The sequence below is a fragment of the Meleagris gallopavo genome, chromosome 10, assembly GCF_905368555.1.
Source record: "Meleagris gallopavo chromosome 10, MGAL_WU_HG_1.1, whole genome shotgun sequence".
NCBI lineage: Eukaryota > Metazoa > Chordata > Aves > Galliformes > Phasianidae > Meleagris > Meleagris gallopavo.
In genome coordinates, this window is record NC_139413.1 from 11497324 (window position 1) to 11510121 (window position 12798).

Sequence of the window (12798 nt, forward strand, 5' to 3'; positions counted from 1 at the left end):
CCGCGCGCGCTGCCGGGCGCCATCTCGAGGCCCCTCCTCTGCGGGAGCCGAGCGCCAAACTCAAAGCGCAAGATGGCGGCGGAGCTCCTGTTCAACCGTGAGGTGTGCGTGCAGGCGCGGGGCCAGGGCTGCGAGGAGAGGTGAGCGGCGGGCGAGGCGTAGCTGGGTGTCGTCTGCTAACTGCGGGGAAGTTCGTTTGTCCCTTTTGGAGGAGTTTTCCTTTCGCTCCTCGCGCTCTGTCGTGTCCTAGCGATTGCGGGCCGCCGTCCTGCTGCGAGGCCGCCGGTGGGGCCGATGAAGGGAAGGGCTCGTCGGGAGCGGGCCTGGAGGGATTCCGTGGCGTCGGAGCGGCTCTTACGGGCCTCTTACAGGGAGCGGAGCGGCAGCGGGTTGGGGGCGGTGGAGAAACGGCCTGAGGGGCGGCGGGGCCGCGCGAGTTGCGGCCTGTGCCCGGAGCCGTGGGCCTGCCGCCGGGCGGCGTTCAGCGCGTCGCCAGGGCGCCGCCGTGACCCCAAGGCCGCCCGCCTTCTGCCGGCGCTCTTCCCGCCTCCGGGAGCGTTTCGGCGCCCGGCGCTGCCCGTAGCGCTCAGACGATCCCATGGCCGGATCGCTTCTGACGCTCCGCGGGCGGTTGTTCGGGGCTCCTCAGGGAGCGGCAGCCCGTGCGTGGCCAGATGCGTGGGTTATTTTGTGTGAGATGTGTTTAAACGTAGAGAATTTCCCTAACGTGAGTCTTAGCCGCGGCACGCTGTGCGAGCGGGATCGGAGCGGTTCCGGCCTGAAGCGCTGAGCGGCTGAAGCGTCCGGTAGCGCGGTGAGCCCGGGCCGCTCTGCGGGAGCTTCGCGACAGTGAGGAATCGGGGCTTAAACGGCCGTGCTGCACTTCTGCGAGCGGCGGTAAATGTCAGCAGGATTTTGCAGACTTGCCGGTTTTGGAAAAAAGGTTCAAAGCTTCTGCACTGCTGTTTATGGGTAACGAGCAACAAAACTGAAAACAAAAACGAAAAGCCCTGAGCTGACAGAGGAGCTGTGCTGGTAACTCCCGAGTAGCTCAGACACAGTCCTAAGTTCTTGGCGTTTCTGCCAAAATGGTTCTGTCTGAGTGCCGCCCGAATCCTGCAGCCTAGTTGTGAACACGTCTTTTGAAGACCATTTCCTTGGTTTATTAATGAGTTGCACCTTTTTGTACACAGGAGATTAAATGTTCGAGTGAATGTTGAGCTGCTGTCAATTTCTAGCCCTGTTCATAAAAAGGTTTGTGGATTAGTTGTATTTGTGTTTTGCATTGTTTTATCTGTATTTCTGTATGTGGTGGGACAAATAGGCAAAGGGAAAGCAGAATAAGATGTTGGTCTATTTGTCATTTGAGTTCTGTTCTTCAGAAACTTGAAGATTAGAAGTATGCGGGGACCTTTGGAGGAGCTTAAGGGCACGTCTGGCCCTGGCTCTTATTTTGGGGTGTGGAGCACCAGCAGAGACCTCTTCTCGACTAATGAGAATGACAACTGCTGGGTGGGTGCAGCATCTCATTTTGTATCAGTGTGTGTGCTGCTGTCCTTGAATGCTTGGAATTAATCCAGTGGGGCAGGCAAGAAATAATGTACTAAATCTGCAGAAAACAGTCTTAGGAAGTCAGCAATAAGAATTACCCTTGAGGATTATAAAATCTGTTTTATGTCTGATTTGTCACTTAAACTGTATTTCTACCAATCGGGATGTTTATGAGTGGTCATTAGTTGATGGTAGAGTTAATGAAGAAAGGTTGGTATGAGTGCAGCAGTTTATTGTTATTTGTTTAAAGCTTTTGCTAACTGCAGCAGTGGTAATGCTGTGTGAAGAAACTGTTCAGCTAAGAACGCTGTGCCGTGTCTCAGCATGTACAAGCGGGAGCCTTGAGAGCCACTTGCACACTGCAGTGATGAGTCTAAGCAGATAACTCCCCGTGCTCGGATCAGTTCATGGCACATGAAGCCAAGCAGGGTTCTTATCCTTCTCAGCAGCCTGCCCGAGTGGTTGTGTGCCATCAGCAGTTCTAGCAGCTAGTTGTAATTGCTGAGTTTTTTTTTTAAGCTTCAAGAGCTCTGTTATTGTTAGCAGTACCTGAATTACTGAAATGTATTTCTGTTCTGTGTGTGAGTGATGGTCACAATGCAGTTCCGCTGGAGGAACTGGTCAGTTTTCTGTTTGTTTTACTTCCTCTCTGTTGGGGCATATTAAATTCTTCACGTAGTATTGAGCACCAGATTCTAGTCGTATCAATTTTGTTTGCTTTGCTAAGCTCTGTATTCAAACAGATGGGCTGCTCAGAAGGTGTTGTCTCTAATTGCTAGGAGCAGTGTGAGCTGAAAAGCTGGCAGTTATGGGAGTGATTGTGTTTGTGATCAACTGCTTGCTTACAAGTGGGATCTGCACACTCTTTAATGACGGGAATAAAAACTGCAAGTGATTTTACGTAAAATAAGAAGACAGAAGTAGGATTTTGAAATATTGCTGCTGAAAGTTGAATGATTTTTTTGTGAGAAGTAGTTTTCCTGAGTTGTTGCTTTTTCCCCACAGTATTATTTAGAATGGAGATTATGTTAAATGTTAATACTTTCTCCTAAATTAGTTGTCACAATTCTTATCTTACTTTTGGTTAAAAAGTAATAGTAAGTAGCCTGTTTGCAATACTGCTTTACAATACTTGAACATACGGAATGGTGTATGGTATTTGAAATGGTGTTTCACTCTCTTTCTTTTCAGGATTTGGCTGTGAGACTGACTGATGATGCTGATCCTTTTTTCCTTTATAACCTTGTCATATCTGAGGAAGATTTTCAAAGGCAGGTGAAGTTGTAATGTTTATGAGTGCTTAGAAATGGTCATAAAGAACGAAATAAAGCTTTTAGCATGAAGATTTGTCTTAGAATTTGAATTGTAGCATTTCTCACTTGTAGATTGCTGCCAATGTATTGGCAGTGCTGCTCTCTTTTGCCTGCTTATGAAACAGCACAGTGCAGGGCAGTGAGCGGCTCAGCGTGGTGCGGATGTGACAGAAGCTGACACACTGCTCCCTGCGCAGCTACAGAGCCACAGCCTGCCTCGCTCCTTGCCTCTTCTGTCTCCTAGCTGCTTCTTAGAGATTCTTATGTTTGTGTGCTCTTTTAAGAACATATTCCAAGGGGAAAGTATGCTTGCATAAACAAAGATTTACAGGCTTGAGGCTTTGTCTTGTGGATATTTCTTTTTACTTTTTTTTTTTTTGCATTCTAGTTGGGCACCATGTGCAAACGGTTGAGATCCTTTTTCCTTTATAAAAAAAGCACAGCATATATGCATGTGATCAGTGTGAAGCTCCAAGTAAAAGTTGTATTTATAGACAGATGAGCAGAATTCAGTGTATCATTATTCAGTCATTACACAAGATACAGCTTCTGCATAAACTCTTGCAAGTCTTTGAGTTCACTGTGTCCATGGTGAAGGTGTGCAATTGAACTGGCAAGTGGGCAGGTGGTGTCTGTAGCAGCTGAGCATCCCCTCATCTGGGAAGCATTGTTCTTTGGTGCTCCATGTGCCCCTGTGCTTAAGGAGGACGTGTAGCTGAAGGAACACTTGTTTGGTCTCAATAACTTTCCTCTGTGCAGCACATTTGCAAGAATTCTTGAAGTTAAAAATATCCTCTGGTAATTACTATCCAAGATGTGATTGCATTTCTTCAGTGGTCAGGGTTGAAAATAACACGTCAGACATTTATGATATGATCAGAATTGGTTCAGTCTACTTGTGTAAACAAAATATTTTTTAGGAAAGAAATTACTTATGTATATATTGTTAATATTTTTTCCCCAACCTGTTTATGTAGTTTAAAATCCCAGCAGGGTCTCTTGGTGGATTTCTCCGCTTTCCCACAGAAGTTTATAGATCTGCTTCAACAGTGCATTCAAGAACAGAACAAAGATATCCCACGGTAGGTGATAAGAGAGTGCTGTATTACTCTGTGTACGTGTTTTGAGTTTATAAAATATTTGTCAGTGGAACAGAGATAATCTAACCTTTCCCTGAAGCATTAATTGGTTAAGTGTTGCTGACAGAACCTAGATGTTAAGAAGTCTCAGCAGTGTGTTGCTGCCTAATGATTGTCTCCTTAGCAGAGTTGAAGCTAGCAGATGTGCAGAGACGCAGCACTGGTGTGTTGGAAACAGTGTTGGACAGTAATGGACTGAAGTACCATTAGATTGTCCTCTTTCGCAGGGAAAACAGAGTAATAAGGCATTCTGACAAGAACTTTCTCTTGCTTTCATTTCAGTGTTCAGATATAAAAATGGGAGGGGGGCAGACCTGAGGTGCACTCCTCTGTGTAGTGGACTTTCTGTTTGTGGCTTTGGGGGTGGGGGTGCTGAGGAAGTGCTATGCAGCATACATGGCTCCAGCAGTTAGGGCAGCTCCTGAAGCATGTGCTGTGCACTGTGAATTTAACTAGCTGATAGGATACCTGAAAGTGAGGGGTCTGTTTTTCTTTGGGAAAAGCCTCATCTGGTTTTGGACTCACAAGTCTAAGAGGGGCTTCTGAAAACTTTCAGAATACTCTTTTTTTTTTTTTTTTTTTTTTTATCTCTTGATAAAATGTACAAGCATTCCAGTTGATAATTATTTACAGGAATTAAATGCCTTTCTTAGTCCTTTTCAAAACAAAAACAACAGCTTTTTATTGTATGTATAAAAATGTATTTTATTTGAAAACAGCTTGTAGTATCTACAAACAGATTCAGTAAAAAAAATGTTACATGTTGGGTTATTTTTGTTTTCCCCCAGGTTTTTGCTGCAGTTAGTTTCTTCAGCATCTGTTCTAGATCACACACCTGTCTCTTTAAATGTAGTGGAGACCAACCCTTTCAAACATCTTACCCATCTCTCTCTAAAATTCCTACCGGGAAATGATGCAGAAATAAAGAAATTTTTAGCCAGCTGCTTGAAGTGCCTTAAGGTAATGTGAAGATTGCCATGGCGGCAACAAGGCCTTGATGCTATGTGTACTTAAGAATGGTTTTTCATGGTGGGTTTTTTTTTTTTCAGTCTTAATACTTCAAAAGTATGCACAAAATTGTGTAGTTTTTTTTTTAAAATCTGTTCATGTATGTCACTGCATGCAGTTATTTGGCTGCCTGTTATAAAATTAAATTGTTCATTTCACTCTAGCAATGAAAATCTTACATATACACTCAGCCACGTGGTGTAATTTAAACTGGCAGAAAATCAGGTGTTTTACATACATGTGTGCTGTTCAGCTGTTGAATGCTTCATAATCTTGTGCTGATTGCCAGATCAAGTGCAGAAGTGCCATCCTGTAAGGCTTCTGCCACTTCTGCAGCTGAATGTAGGAAATCACGGGTGTGCGTGTTTAATTCTGAGGCTTTATGGACTTCAGAGGGCTACTGGCTCTAAACAGCAACTCACAATGCTGATGCAGTTGATAGCATGCTAAGTCTTAATACAGAATCAATGATCTCCTATTGTAACTGTTGTCTCTTTCATAGTCTGGTATTTGCCTCTTGTTCACTGCACTGTCATGATAGCCACATACGTCATTTTAACCAATTAAATTTTCAATATCTATTGATCTATTACTAACAGAACTGCTTTGTGAACAAGTCTTTATAAGATTCTGTTCCCTTATAGAGGCTCGATAAAAAGCATAATGCAGGATATTTTCCTTGCCTTTTTCTCTTAAATGTATATATTATATCTTATTCAATACAAAGTTTGTTTCGTAAGATGCTTTTTCCACAAATACTGTGTCTTAAGCAACCACATACCCATTGTATGATGATCAAGTGGAAGCTGAATACTGGTATTTTGGGACCTAAGATTTAGTCTTGATATCAATTTTTACATAGGAAGACAAAATGACATTGGAAGAAAAGCTTAGGAAAACTGAAGAGAACTCTACCAGACAACTGAGCTACACTCAACAGGTAATGTACATTTTTAACTTTCTGTGAATGGGTGGAAATCCTTAGATTTGCGAAAATGTGAAACTGTTATAAATAAATCAGAAGGCTTGCAGATTATGCTGCTCTGCTTTTTGATTTATTTTTTATAGTCAGCTCAGTGGTGGTTTTGCATTTATGCTTTGAGAGGATGATGATAGCTATGGGTCAAACTGCAGAAGTACAAAGGTGGCTTTTTGACTAACGTGAAACAGGAAAAAAAAAATCCATTAAAACTCCTATTGTGGAGATTTTTTTTATAATGGGATACTTACTTACCTCATCTTTGCTGCTTCTGTGCAATTGGGGCTACTAGATTGCTGAATTGGAACAGAGAATTACAAATTGAAGAGGAAAAGATAATTCTGATGACCTTGTTGTTTTTTTTTTTCTCCCTCCCTATGAGAGCAGTTTGTTTAAAACTTGTACAAGATACAGCGCTAGGAACAGCAGCAGATTGTTTTATCACTCCTAAGTTGGAAGAAAATAGAACTGGAAATGAAGGTTATTGTACTCACACAAAGTCAAAAAGCTGCAGTTGAGCTTTTCAGCACCTCATTCTTCTGTTGATACAATGAATGTATACATTGGCTCTTTCTGCTGAAATACAGACTTTAAGAAGTAACAGTAAGGAATTGTTTGGTATTTAATGAAATGCTGCATTCTTAAAATCCATAATACTTTTTCTGAAATTCTGAATGGTTGTCTAACTTGAACAGAGCTTGTCAGAGAAGAGCCGAGAACTGGACAAACTGAAAAATGAATGGACGTCATACACTGCTGCTCTGACAAGCAAACACACACAAGAGCTGACAGCTGAGAAGGAAAGAGCTCTCCAGGTATGACAGTGGAAAAGAATTAACAGTATTCTGATGTGAATTGTTTCTTAGCTTAATCTTCAGTTTTACTGAATGACTGTTCTCATTATAGGCACAAACTCAGTACCAACAGCAGCACGAACAACAGAAAAAGGAATTGGAAAGTTTGCATCAGAGAAGTATTCAACAGTTGCAGAATAGACTCTCGGAACTTGAGGTCATCAATAAAGATCTAACTGAAAGGAGATACAAAGGAGACTCTGCAGTCAGAGAACTGAAAGCAAAGCTTTCTGGCGTTGAAGATGTATGGCTTATTTATTTCCCTAACCAAGATGATGATTTTTAGAGCAGTAAGGCTGCCTGCCTATGCTTGAAATAGAAAATATAGCATATTAAGTTTGACTTTTTTCTACTTCATGCTTACTATAATTTATATATATCATCTTTTTAAATTTTCTTTTTTTTTTTTTTTTTTTTTTTTTCCAAAGAGCGTTAACTAATTCCTTCCCAACATTGTAGGAATGTCAAAGGGCCAAGCAGGAGGTGGTGTCACTGCGTCGAGAGAACACCACTCTGGATGCTGAGTGTCACGAAAAGGAGAAACTCATTAACCAGCTACAGACCCGGGTTGCTGTTCTGGAGCAGGAGATCAAAGACAAAGATCAGCTGGTTATTAGAACAAAAGAAGTGCTGGATGCAACACAAGAACAAAAGGTTCAAGTTTCAGAATCATTATTTCTAAAGCTCTGTAGAACCTTGTTAACTGAGGTCTCTAAAGGTTACTGAATAACCAGACTTTATTAGTGCAGCAAGAAAGCTTAGAAATGTAGTTAAAGATGCTGAATTATGGCATCAAAAGCATACTGGATTAATTTTGATGAAGGCAGCTACTGTTGCAATATTTTGTGGAACTTCTTGTAGAAGTGGGTGAATTGAGAGACCTCTATGTAGTTTAACCAAAAATCAAGGACTGATTGTAGAAGAGTTGCTGAGGTTCTATTTACAATTCTAAGTGGTGTATATTCCATAATCTATATGGAATTTATATTGTTGTAAAGCATTTATAATTCTTTTGCAGGTGATACTGGAGGAGAATACAGAAAAAAAACAAAGTCATATTGAAAAGCTTGAGACTACAATTAAGTCGCTGTCAGCTGAACTTCTTAAGGTTTGTTGGAACTGCCATTCATTTGCTTTATGTCATCTTGCATTTTCAGGAATTACTTTGAAAACATTCTTTTTTGTAGGCTAATGAAATTATCAAGAAGTTACAAGGAGATTTGAAAACCCTAATGAGTAAATTGAAATTGAAAAACACAGTAACAATTCAACAAGAGAAACTATTAGCAGAAAAAGAAGAGAGACTTCAGAAAGAACAGAGAGAACTGCAGGAGACTGGACAGTGTCTTCGAATGAAAGAGGAGGAGGTACTGTGATAGGTTAACCCTGCGTCCTGCACGTGTTACTCTATGTAGTACAGTTGGTTGGTGTTTTTAAAACCCTTAAAATATTTGATAACAGCAATGAGGTCTTAATTTTTTTTTTTTTACATAAGAATTTACTCGTGCACTTAATATGTTTATTTAAGTGCATAATCAACATTTCATTTTTCATGTTAAACTGACTTGTGGGAGATATTCATCCACATGCAAGAAAATTAAAATCATATTGTTGGGGGTACAAAACAACGTATCAAATGGGCTGATAGGCTTCAGAAAGTATATTCATGGGAAAAGTTTGTGATGGAGGCAAGAACAGTAACAGAGTGAATTTCTCCCCTGCTTAGGGCCCATTCCTTATTTAAACATGGCAAAATGAAGGTCAGAAAGGTCTCTGGCTGCAGTCTTGTCCTAAGTCCAGCTAGAAACAGATTATTTGAGAAGAGTTATCATACTGATTCTGCATAATATTGAGTTCTAATTCTAGAACTGAGTAATTCTAGAACTTCTCTGATCCTTCACTTCTTAGTTATATGATAATTTTTCTTGAGTTTTTAATGAGTACTGCACTTATTGATGGTTTTATAATTAGCATGGTGATATTGCAGGTTTGCAAGTTACAAGAACAGCTAGAAACTACAATACAGAAACTGGAAGAAAGTAAGCAGTTATTGAAAACCAACGAAAATGGTAGGTTTATACTGTTTTATCTGTAAAATGATAGGATGATTAAGCTGCTATTGAAAAGTAATGGAAGGCAACTTTACTGATATCTGTTCGCTTTGTTGTGAAGAGTTGCACTTCCCTCATGCTGTTGCTTTTCTGGGAGGAAGGGCTTGACCTTTTTTCCATCTCTTTAGTAATCACGTGGCTAAACAAACAGCTGAATGAAGTTCAGATGGTAAAGAAGATGGAGACTCCCAGCAGCATGCATGGTGGTGTTAGGACTGCCCTGTCACCTCACGGCATGGTAAGATACAAGCATTGATAACAGTCATCATTTCTTCAAATGCATGGTCTAAAAGCGTTCTTTCTTTTAATCCTGTAGTGGCAGTTTGTTTGTTTCACAGTTGTGACATAAACAGTCCCTTGAGTGCTAGATGAGGTGCTGGCCCTAGAGGTTATTTTTGAGGCTCTTACTTACTAAAATTCATCTAGCAATGCTAAAATTAGCTTTGAGAATGTAAAGCATGGGATGAAAACAAAACAAACCCTCAATGTTTGCATTGTGCATACTTTTAAATCCATATAAAGATCGTTAGTGAATTTTAGGTTTGGATATTGCTATTGGGGAGATTTAGAAAAGTGAAAATACAAAATTAAAGAAAAAAAAGCACAGACTATTTTTGTTAAGAACAAAGATAGCTTAATGCTTCTTGTACTGTTTTGTCCCTGTGTGCACAGATGTCGTCTCAGTTAGCAATGAGCTTCTTAGTAATGGAAGGGTATATTCAAGCAAAGATGTCTGACTTACATATATACATGCCTTGTAATTGGTTAATATATCAAATATGACTTCTTTAAGCATAAGCTAAAATAGCAGCATAAGTTAAAACAGTAAATATATTACAGGTTTTAAAAAGCTACCGTTTTCCTTAAGAACAGACTCTTGGCTCTTGGAAAAGGTTTTTTTTCCCTCTCATTAGAAAAATTAACCTGGTTTAAGCATTAACTTTGCGAACGTGGCTACCTTTCAGCAAATGCATTTCAATAATTATTGTTCTCCTTTACGGATGTATTCTACTTCTCTTATTAATATATTCTTTCTCTACAGCTTGACCGCCCTTCCTTTCCCAGCTCAGCAATCAGTCATACCATTTCTCCCTTCTACGCCTTCCAGAAGTTTGCAGAACCAGCACGTAACAAAAACACCAGCCCCCACTGTCCAGTACCAAAGGTAGGCATTTGGGCTTTTCTGTTTGACTAAGAATGTAACAGCTTAAAAGTATCAAAGCTTATTCTTCTGAATCTTTCTCAGAATGCCTTAATACTTACTGTGTATCCCAGCACTGCTTAATAGGGCACAGTATGATTACTAGTCAGCATGCTTTTCTGTCCTTCAGTGCTGTTCAAGGTAAGGAAAACTGAATCCTCACAAAGCCCTCTCTGAATACCAGCTGCTGCTGCACCACTGTGTCTGGAGTAGCTCTACTTAACCTGCAATTGTTTTGTTTCTGCAGATTCAATTTAACTCGCAGGTCTCAAAAATAGATCAGCATTCAGATGTTCAGGCAGTGACTGCAGCAACTGGTCATCCAGCAAATAAGGAGAAGTAAGTAGCATCCATTGCATTTTTAGCTGCTTGTTTTCTCTTTTATAAAGCCCTCTGCTGTCTTCCGTGGATATCTGGAATTGTACAAAACACCTCCAATACCAAGCTCATTCTGTGAGCTGCTTTTCATCACTCCCATGTTTATGAATTCAGAGTTGTAGTCAACTTACTGCTCACTAAGCTTGGTTTGTAGGCAACAAATGAAGACTGTTGCTTTCAGGAGGAGGTCCTGCATCAGTCTGTCCCTTCTGGTGACAAGTCTGTGGCTACCAGGTGACAGTCAGACATTAGTTGCAGATGATTCTTACTTACTCGGTCATAGTTAACAGTTGAATGATAAAGTTCATAAAAACTCCAGTTCTACTTCAGTGTTTTGTTGAATGAGCCTCTATCCACCATTGCTGTTCATTTGCTGTTAACTACGTTTTGTTTTATTTTTAGTGGTGATAACTTGGGGCTGGACTCCAAGTATTTCAAAAAAAAAGAAGACAGCATTCCTTTACGAGGACTTAGTCAAAATACACTTAATTCAGGTATGTTTGGAAATAGTTAAACAAGGCCTTATTTGAGATGTACTCAGAACCATAACTATTATTATCCTTTATGAACACTATCGTGTTTCTGCTCTTCTACAGAGTACCTGAAACCCTACTTACCTAAAGTCCAGCCGTCACCACCAGCTGCAGTGACAACAGCCTCAGCTTATTTTCCAGGATAGTAGGCAGGGATATTAAGAATTGTCTTTTAACTGTTTGGGGGATTTGAAGCTGTCCTATACTGACACTAGTAAAGGTATCAGGGTGAACTGACAATTTTGTCTGAAACGATTTTCTTTGAGAAAGATATCTCATTTGGATGCCTTTCCAGCTGATTCAGAAAAGACACAGCTTTAAGCAGCCTCAACCTTAATGGTAACACCACTGTACTTCAGTCACTGAATTAAGTGCTGGATTTTTTCCTGGCCTGCAGTCTTCCAGAAAACCCAAGTAAGTGGCACTGACTATAATATTTAATAAGTGTGACTCTCTAACAATGTGTATTCTCTGGTATTCCCTGATAGCAAACATGATTCCTTATAACGCTTTCCTCTAGGTCTTTCAGAGAAAGGATGTTGCAGATAGTTTTCCAGCACTTTCTGGGCTATGTTTATTTTAGTAACAGTCAAGCTCATGAGTTAGCATGACCCCTTCTTCTCTAGCAGTTTTAATTTTGAAACCTTGCTAATTTGAATTGCATATAGATTTATAAATAATGTAATGGAAGATCCTGAATGATTTTACACCTTCAGTGAAAACAAAGGTTTAAAGATCTCAGCCTGGGTTACCCTAACTTCTTACCCATCTGTCTATACTATGTTTCTAACAACCAAGTATTATGAAACGATGTATCTGAATGTTGTAACATATGAACTAAAGCTGTCTTGTATTTACTAATCCTACTGCACAGAAACCTACTTAAAATATTCTGGCATTCAAATTGCAATGGACTAAATCTATTCAGCACATTCTACTATTCTAGGTTCAAATGCTAGAATCACGTAATTATATTTCATTCTTAAATATGGCAGGCAAGTACTTGGAACATCCAAAATACACTTTTATTGCAGAGACTGTCTACATACTTCTGTTTTTAAAGACACTTCATACTTAAGATATTTAATTGCAGCTGAGGACTGTATATTTAAGTGGTTTGTTTTGCAGTGCAAAATGTGTATATTTGATTTATAATCAGCACTGTGTTTACTTGTAACCATTTGTTTTGAAATGTACAATGTACAAGCTTCTCTAGAAATATTAAACGTTTATCAAAAACTCTTAAAAGTACTGTTTTAATAGTACTGTTACTACTTCCAGAACTGGGACGTGCCAAGATGAGATAAATGCCAGAATGGTGATGTTTTACTCACCTTTCTCTGGACTTCCCTCCCAGCTCCTTCGCTCCCCATGCACTGCTGCAGTACTGGCCCAGCGCTGCGCTGCACGTAGGGTCCCCGTTTGGCAGCCACTCATTTCTAAGGTGTGTGCTTGCACTGCTTTTTCTAGGTCACCGTTAGTGGGTATAAGAAAACTTAAAAGGATGTGAAAAGATGAACAAATTTCAGAACAGGAAAGGCAAAATTGCAGTGCACTGAATGTGAACTGCCTCCACAAGCAGCTATAGTTTATGTAGATCATATCCATAAGAATACAGAGGAACTGAGAGCTGCCAACAGTTGGTGCTGCTAAACAGAACGGAAAATACCTGTATGCTGAAGGAAGCCTTAGCTAACAAGTAGAAACGCTCCAGGCTTTTCTCAGACCTAC

At 40.3% G+C, this 12798-nt stretch overlaps 1 protein-coding gene across 4 annotated transcripts; it reads left to right on the forward strand.

The window, feature by feature from the left end:
• Window positions 1-6: 6 nt before the first annotated feature.
• Window positions 7-12315, forward strand: SASS6 (SAS-6 centriolar assembly protein). 4 transcript variants are annotated; one of them, XM_085231744.1, is made up of 18 exons: window positions 7-140; window positions 1194-1254; window positions 1383-1512; window positions 2743-2822; window positions 3842-3946; window positions 4792-4963; window positions 5874-5951; window positions 6686-6805; window positions 6897-7088; window positions 7304-7498; window positions 7863-7952; window positions 8032-8211; window positions 8832-8913; window positions 9084-9193; window positions 9998-10120; window positions 10404-10495; window positions 10937-11028; window positions 11131-12315. In XM_085231744.1, the coding sequence occupies exons 2-18, from the start codon at window positions 1214-1216 to the stop codon at window positions 11211-11213; spliced, it is 1965 nt and encodes a 654-aa protein (XP_085087870.1). In that variant the 5' UTR covers window positions 7-140; window positions 1194-1213; the 3' UTR covers window positions 11214-12315. The 4 variants fall into 4 exon arrangements, with proteins under 4 accessions (XP_085087870.1, XP_085087873.1, XP_085087872.1 ...); XM_085231745.1 differs by lacking the exon at window positions 7-140 and adding an exon at window positions 586-897; XM_085231747.1 differs by lacking the exon at window positions 1383-1512 and having other exon boundaries at window positions 13-140.
• Window positions 12316-12798: the final 483 nt, after the last annotated feature.